The sequence below is a fragment of the Chelmon rostratus genome, chromosome 22 (assembly GCF_017976325.1).
Source record: "Chelmon rostratus isolate fCheRos1 chromosome 22, fCheRos1.pri, whole genome shotgun sequence".
Lineage (NCBI taxonomy): Eukaryota > Metazoa > Chordata > Actinopteri > Chaetodontiformes > Chaetodontidae > Chelmon > Chelmon rostratus.
The window spans coordinates 11,593,299-11,600,548 of NC_055679.1; the positions used below are offsets into that span (position 1 = coordinate 11,593,299).

Consider the following 7,250-nt stretch of genomic DNA (forward strand, 5'->3'; position numbering starts at 1 on the left):
ATTATAAGATATTGAATGAAAGTTTGATGGCCTTTGCAGAGGATCTTTGAGGGGAAATGCCCACATCGCTGTTAGCCTCCACACATGCAGGCATCTTCTCGTGTTTTAATGGTTTTACCTTTAGCTGAATGTTTCTGTGAGGTTTACAGGTCATGATCAGTAAGTTTCCTTTGTGTGAACATTTGTCTGTTTGCTGCCAGTGCACAGGCAGGATTTTAGGGAGCGTGCATGCAGTGGGATGACAAGATTAAAGTGACACATTATACAGATACTATTAGAATTTAGACACCTGATGGATTCATTATGAATCAAGAAATCAGGCTGCGAGATCGTGTTTAAACTGATTTCTTTTTCTGTGTGGAAGAACACATTTGATGAACACATTGGCAGCCTGCACGATTTCAGGAAGTAGATGTAATTGTGCCCGCTCATTCCAGCGTCACACACACTTTAACACCGCGGTCAGAAACCGAAAAGAATCGTAACCAACCCTCTGCACGTCGCGCTGCACTGGCCCACAGCAACACGCAGACCTGGGGGATCAGATTTATTTACAACCCTCCTCCTTTTTCCCGCGGTTGTTGAGCCCTGAGATGAGTCAAATAGATGATGCTTGCTCGCCCACATAGATTTAGGAGCAACATGTAGGATAGTTGGGGAGGACTCACCCATTGTGTAGCAGCAGCACCCCTGTGTGAACATTTAGAACGACTGTTAGCATTGTAAGGACCTCGAAAGCCTCGTGTTCACCACTCATTCCTTCTCTTACTGCTATTAAAGGATTAATAGGAGATCCCTGTTTGCACATATTAGGACATCTGACAGACGCTGCACCTACAGCCTGTCGATCGACTTCATTCAGGATGTCTCCTCAGCTACCGACTCTCAGCTCTGGAGGTGTGGCAGCAGCCCTGCGATGCAGACTTTCTTTCTAAAAACAGCTCGTCCTTCAGCGGGACCGTGAATGTCTCTGCATCCTGCCACTTCCCTCCAAATCTCACTGATAAGAGCTACTTAACCTCGCACCATGAATGATAATGATTTCATCCCTTGAATGTAGGACGCAGTGATGCGTATCTCAAGAAGCCACATTATAGTAGTGGGAAGATTTTGGCTCCTGGTTTGTGTTTGGTTTATGTGTTTTTTTATTAATGGGAGAACACGCCAGAAGCTTTAGCCAGCCATCTCAGTTCTGACCGCCGCAGACATGAAGGATCTGATCTGACCTCTTTGGGTCTCTGCAAACCGTGATCCCAAGCGGTTTTCACTTAGAAAGCAAAGAGTCTCATACGCCTGTATGTGTGTGTGTGTGCGTGTGTGTGTAAATGCAGCTTTAATGGCTGACCTGGCCCACCTGAGAGCATCGGCAGCATCATGTGCATCATCAGTGTTTTCTTCCGTGAGTTGCTGGTGTGGATGGAAACGCCTCTTTAACAGCATGCAGGCGTTTCTCTTTTCTTTTCTTTGTTTTTTGTACCACAATTCAATGGCAGGGGATCCGTGGCTCCACGTCCGGCAGCGTTTAACGAAAGCTTGTCTGCTCCGTATCTAAATGTCAGGTCTGCGTGGCTCTGCCCTCCACTGGTCAGTCAGTGTCTTATGATCTTGTTCACAGTCTTAGTTCACGACTCATGCGAAGTGTTAAAGGGGCTTCGAGGGGATTGAGCTGTTTGTTTTTGTTTTTCCTGTTGGGGAGATGTCTGTTATTGATCCTGGAGTTTATTTCGTACGGAGAGGTGTTCACACAGAGACCAATTTGTCGTAATGTTAGTAGTGACGCTACTGTTAAATGTAGTATTTAATAACAGGCACTATTTATGGTCAAAAAAATGAACTAGAGTGTGTTATTGTACTTGCGGTAGCTTTGGAGGCAGGTGGCCGTTTTGTAACTGAGTTCTTTAACATAAGCCACCCCCCCCCCCCCTCGACTGCGAGGGATTTCATTGGTTCTGAGGTTGCTAAGTGACACTGGCCCAACATCATTTGGTTTCCTCAGTTACCATTTGTCCCCCTGCTGGTGATGACTGCATGGTCTCACGGTTGACACACCCTTTTTCTTCTTCTACTTCTTCTTCTTCTCTTTCTTTTTTCTAAAGGAGAGTTCTTTTTTTGTGTTCATTCATTTCATTTTAGATTTTAGAAAGGGAAAGAATACAAATCAAATAAATCAGAATATTAATTCAATCACTTTTTCTACTCCTATTTTCAATAAAAAGTTCAACGAAAAACCAAACAAAAAGTTGATTTGTAAATAAGTAATGTACAGTTTGTATCTGTAACTTGTCAGTCTGTCATTGGTGACAGAGTCTGTCTTGCTTATAACGCACGCTACCAGTAAATAAAAAAAAGGAAAAAGTATATTTAGACTGTATGGTCCCTTGAAAGCAAGTTTTAAATTAATATCTGATGTATATTCCTGTAACATTGCATTTTTATCTGAGGAATGATGTTATTAAAAAATTGCAAATAAATTGCATTTCCTACAGCCGTGGTTTCCACATTCCTTTCACACTCTGTTTTCAAGTGCTTTTCCTCACACTTGAGTCAACAACTGTATTAACACTGGACTGTTCACCATAAAGGTGAGCTTCACTGCCCTTAAACAAGAAAATCATGTTGCTGCATCAAACTCAGAATAAGCAGATATTCACAAAAATCAATTAAGCTGATGAGGTCAAACAGTAAATATACTGTCTTTGTGCTGTTTTCAGTTGAGTATAAATAAAAGAGGATTAACAAGTTATTACATTCTGTTTTATGTACGTTTTAAACGGCGTACCAACTTTTTATAATCAGGGTTATACTTTACAAATTCATTCAAATGGCACAATGTCAACTATGTGCTATCAGCTGAAGCTCTTTTATTCAGAGAAATTATAGCTTTATTCACACGTATGATATTCTGCAGTCACACGATCACTGTTTATTGGGCCACAGGGCTGATGACTCCATATTAAATACATTTTTTTAAAAGAAGCTGTGAAAGACATTAAACCCACTAGAAATAGGCGACTACACACTGACTCATTAAGATTGGTCATCAGTCACAGTGAGCCATCAGTCGAATGTTGTCACTGACTATGTTATGTTTTGAATACATTAGCACCTACAAACAAATGCAGTAAGCTATCAAATGTACACCATCCCAACATGACCCTGAACCCATTGCACTTTAGCAGCTCTCAAATAAAACAAACTGGCACAACCGCCCTCATGGCACTGTAGGCTCCTGCTGTTTGTTCCACCACAGAATCAGGCCTCAACTTCATCATGGATCAAATGAGCCCTGCCTCACAGCTGCTGGGTTATAAACTCACACTCACATAAGGGACAGTGAGTTAAAATAGCTTTAATAGCTGTATTTTTTCATTCTTAAGCCAGTGGTGAAAGACTGAATGTTGCAAATGCTCAACTGTGACACACACAGGAGTTAAAAAGTCTGTAATGTACAAATCCAGCAGTGTGCAACTGTCTTTAATGAAGAAACCAAAGCAGACAACATATTATCATTGTTGCTAATACACAATGAATAACTGCCCAGAGTGTCTGTTCATTCGCCCTGATATAAATAGAGTTAATTTTACACAGATTTTTAAATAACTAAAACAACAAGCGGCGCCTCACGTGTCAGGTTTGTGAGTCGCCAGGTGTCTTTTCAGATTGCCCTGCTGGGAGAATTCTCTCTCGCAGCTCGGACACTTGAATGGCTTCACCCCGTTGTGGCTGAGCGTGTGCCGCTTCAGGCAGTTCAGCGTGAGGAAACGCTTCGGGCACTCCGGGCACAGGTACGGACGCTCCCCCGTGTGCGAGCGCGTGTGGACGTTCAGGTGGCTCTTGCTGGAGAAGCCCTTCCCGCAGTGGGTGCAGGTGTACGGCATCTCGCCCGTGTGAGAGCGAGTGTGCAGCAGCAGCTCCCCTGAGGACAGGAAGGATTTGCCGCACGTGGTGCACAAGTAATTCCTCTCCCCTCGGTGCATCTGCATGTGTCTGGTGATGCCCGCTTTGCTGAAGCCTTTCCCGCAGATCGGGCACAGGTTGCTGGGGCCTTGGTGCAGCCGTTGGTGCTGCTTGAGCGAATAGTTGCACAGGAAGCCCTTGTTGCACTGGCTGCAGACGAATATCCGTCCTCTCTTGTGGAGCCTCTGGTGCTGATAATAACCGGACGGGCTGGTGAATCCCTTCTCGCACTGGCTGCAGCGGTACGGGAAGCTGTGGAGCTTCATGTGAGTCTTCAGTTGATTCGGATGCTCGAAAACCTTTTCGCACTCCAAGCATTTGGTTTCCTTCTCTGTGAAGTTTTTGGTCACAGGTCGCATGCTCAGGAACCTTTTGTCTTCCCCCGTGGGCTCTTTCCGTCTGCGTCGCTCCTTGTTTTCCAAGTTGTCCTTCTTAAGCTTGCGTTCCCGTTCAGCACCGTCTTTTTGTTTACGTTTCCTCGTTCTCACCGAGTTGCCGTCGACTTTCTTCTTTTCGTTCAAGTCTTTACTTTTCTGCGGCGTCTTTGCTCTGGCCTTTTTCACAGAAGCTTTTTCCTGAATGGAGGCTGTTATGTGGTGCTCACTCTGGATGTGCTCTTGGACCTTCCTCTTTGTGCGGTGGGTGAACGAACACTGAGGGCAGATGAATGAATGGGACAGACGACCTGAAAGCAGCATCGAAAACAGAGTTAGTAAAATCAGACTGACTGATTCTGGTCGGCTGCTGCTGATGCTTTAACTAACCTGATTCCTTTTTTGGCAACCACTCATCTGCAGTGATGTATGAGCTTTGACTTAAGTCTTCTTCTAACTCTTCCAATGCCAGGGTCTCTTCCTCGTTGTCATAATCATCGCCCTCACTGTAAGACCCAGAGAACCTGTCCATGCCAGTTGGAACAGGGAGGACCAGGGTGGACAAAAGGATGTCTTCCTCGCTGCTGGAAGGAGCTGCAGTAGAGGAAGAGGCATTTCACATTTAAATTCCCTAAAAACAAGTCGAATTTGTTGTCAAAGAAAGAAAACAAGACGGAACGCAAGAAAGCGAGCAGGAAGGAAAGGAAAGAACCTTTTCAAACACTGGTCTTTAACACAGACGGAGGCTATATACAAAACTCCACCTGTTCCTCGTGTCTTTGCTGTTCAACTTACCAGAGCTGAGAGTCCCCAACTGTCTGTGATGAAGCAGCAGAGTCTCCAGGGCAAAGGGTTCAGACAGATGCTGCCCAAATTCTTCCAACACAGGTGTTGTTTCAGTGAGCAATGCTGCTGCCTGAGACACAGAGAAGCAGGTTGGCAAGTGAAGCAAGCTTACGGACCTCAGAACAAAAGCCCACAAAGAAGAAAAATTCAGCAAAATTCTTATAGGAGAAATAACGCAGTGATCAATGAATAATTGATTTCACTCTGAAAAACAATCCTGCTGCACAATTCAACACGTAAAACATTAAGTTATTGTTTAATAATAACAGAATTTCGCCTTGATGAAACACTTCATTTAAAATGCCGGTTATAATCAAAAAAGTGCACATTTATTCAGGATCTGTATATTTCTGCACATGTAATATACAATAAGTGTCCAGGAACCTTCTTTTATTACAGTTTCGTTTAGAAATTAGCCACCTGCTGTTCGTACCTGTTGCAGGTCTGGTACTGGCAGCAGCTGCTCCAGCCTGGACAGGAACTCAGACACCAGCTGCTGCAGTATCTGGTCGTAGCTGGAGCCGTAGTTTGCAGGAAAAACCTCCTGGAGAAACAGCCAGAGCTTTGGGCTTTAGATCATCAACACGTCACCGCTGTAAATAGTCGGTGAGGATCTTTAAGAGATATTTCTCATACACAGACTCACTTGGAAGAATAACTTCTTTTCAAAAGGGACACTCAAAATGTTCTGAACCAGGCTGGCAAAGTTGGTGTAAGAGGTCTTCAGTATGTCACCACCAGCCTGTCAAGAAGTGGACAAGAAAGACAATGAGAAATGTTTCAACTTCACATTTCTGAGGACTATTTCTACTTTCATGTGTTTCGACCATGTTTTGCTCATGGAGCAGCTCTGAATTTTCACCATCTGATCGGCCGAGCTCAGTTCTGCGCTGCAGGCGTGGATTTTATCCAGGTGGCTCTGGATGGTCTGCAGGTTGGCGGCGCCATCACCACGACACAGCTCCAGAACCAGCTGCAACAAGGTGGGAGACGGGTAACTCGTGATTTTCACAATCATGAAATGATGTGAATGATTTTCCTCCACTAAAATTAATCTGGTGAGACATGGAAATGTAGACAATCAGATGCACTTTAAGAACTTCTCACGCACGCTGGATTAAAAATTGAGATTGAACGTTTTTTGCAGTCCATTGTCACGCAATATGATGGAAAGCTGCAAAACTTGTGAGTTGAAATGTTTTTGAGGGGTGAAACAGTCTGAGCAAGTACAGTTTTTACAGTTTTTATGCGCATGTGTATAAAAATGGGGTTTTTCTTACCTACCTCAGGTCAAAATGTTATGTGTGTTTTGTGATATATGATTTGCTGCTGCAACACTGCAGTTTCCCTTAGGTGATCAATAAACCACCATATCTATCTATCTATCTATCTATCTATATTATTATTTAACCACGCTGAACACTTCAAGTCCACTTATTTTACTCCTTATGCACGTGCTAGATGAAGACTGGAGACTGGAAATAAGTCAGATGTCTCCCTTGCAGAGCCACTGACGGACACATGCACTGTGATCGTACTGTCATTTAGATTGTGAGGATCCCAGCTGGGAGCAGTTCCTCACCTTTGCTCTCAGGCCCAGGATGAGCTGAGCTCTCCGGCTGGGACTCAGAAGCTCTGGGACGATCTCTGTCGCCAAACTGATGAAGTCCACCAGCTTGTCGTAGTGCATCACACTGTGCTGCTGCACTACTCGCCACATGAAGGCAGACATAAGTCTCACTGGAGGGACAAGGAGTTGTAAGGAGGCCGGAGGAAGAGGGGAGCCTGGAGAGGACATTTGAGACAATTCTAGCGACAGAGGCTCAAATACAAGCGATTTAACGACAACTCTGTGGTCAGATGATTAGCTAACGTTAGCTTAATAACTGCATTAGTAACTGTTTTATTAAGTAAAATGTCTGTATGCGTATACTTGCAGATAGCTCGATAAATAACCATACACACCTTTGCTTTTCCACGCCATTTTTTAGTTTAAAAAACGTCTAAACTGTGGACAAAATACCATTTCAACACTCGTCTTCCAGAGCTGGGAAATGCGCTCATGACTTCCGG

At 44.1% G+C, this 7,250-nt stretch overlaps 1 protein-coding gene across 2 annotated transcripts; it reads right to left on the bottom strand.

The window, feature by feature from the left end:
- Window positions 1–2,884: 2,884 nt before the first annotated feature.
- LOC121625891 (zinc finger protein 773-like) lies at window positions 2,885–7,250 on the bottom strand. 2 transcript variants are annotated; one of them, XM_041964208.1, is made up of 8 exons: window positions 7,143–7,250; window positions 6,760–6,962; window positions 6,040–6,150; window positions 5,824–5,919; window positions 5,611–5,721; window positions 5,127–5,247; window positions 4,722–4,925; window positions 2,885–4,642 (listed from the first exon to the last, which is right to left on the bottom strand). In XM_041964208.1, exons 1-8 carry the CDS (start codon window positions 7,159–7,161, stop codon window positions 3,621–3,623), a joined length of 1,887 nt encoding a protein of 628 aa, XP_041820142.1. In that variant the 5' UTR covers window positions 7,162–7,250; the 3' UTR covers window positions 2,885–3,620. The 2 variants fall into 2 exon arrangements, with proteins under 2 accessions (XP_041820142.1, XP_041820143.1); XM_041964209.1 differs by having other exon boundaries at window positions 7,201–7,247.

Bases quoted from the DNA above. Each gene is read 5' to 3' on its own strand.
- LOC121625891 (XM_041964208.1), bottom strand. The intron at 5,920-6,039 runs GTGAAAATTCAG...ACTTCTTGACAG, and splicing joins TGAGCTCGGCCGATCAGATG to GCTGGTGGTGACATACTGAA. The intron at 5,248-5,610 runs GTACGAACAGCA...TCTGTGTCTCAG, and splicing joins CAGTACCAGACCTGCAACAG to GCAGCAGCATTGCTCACTGA.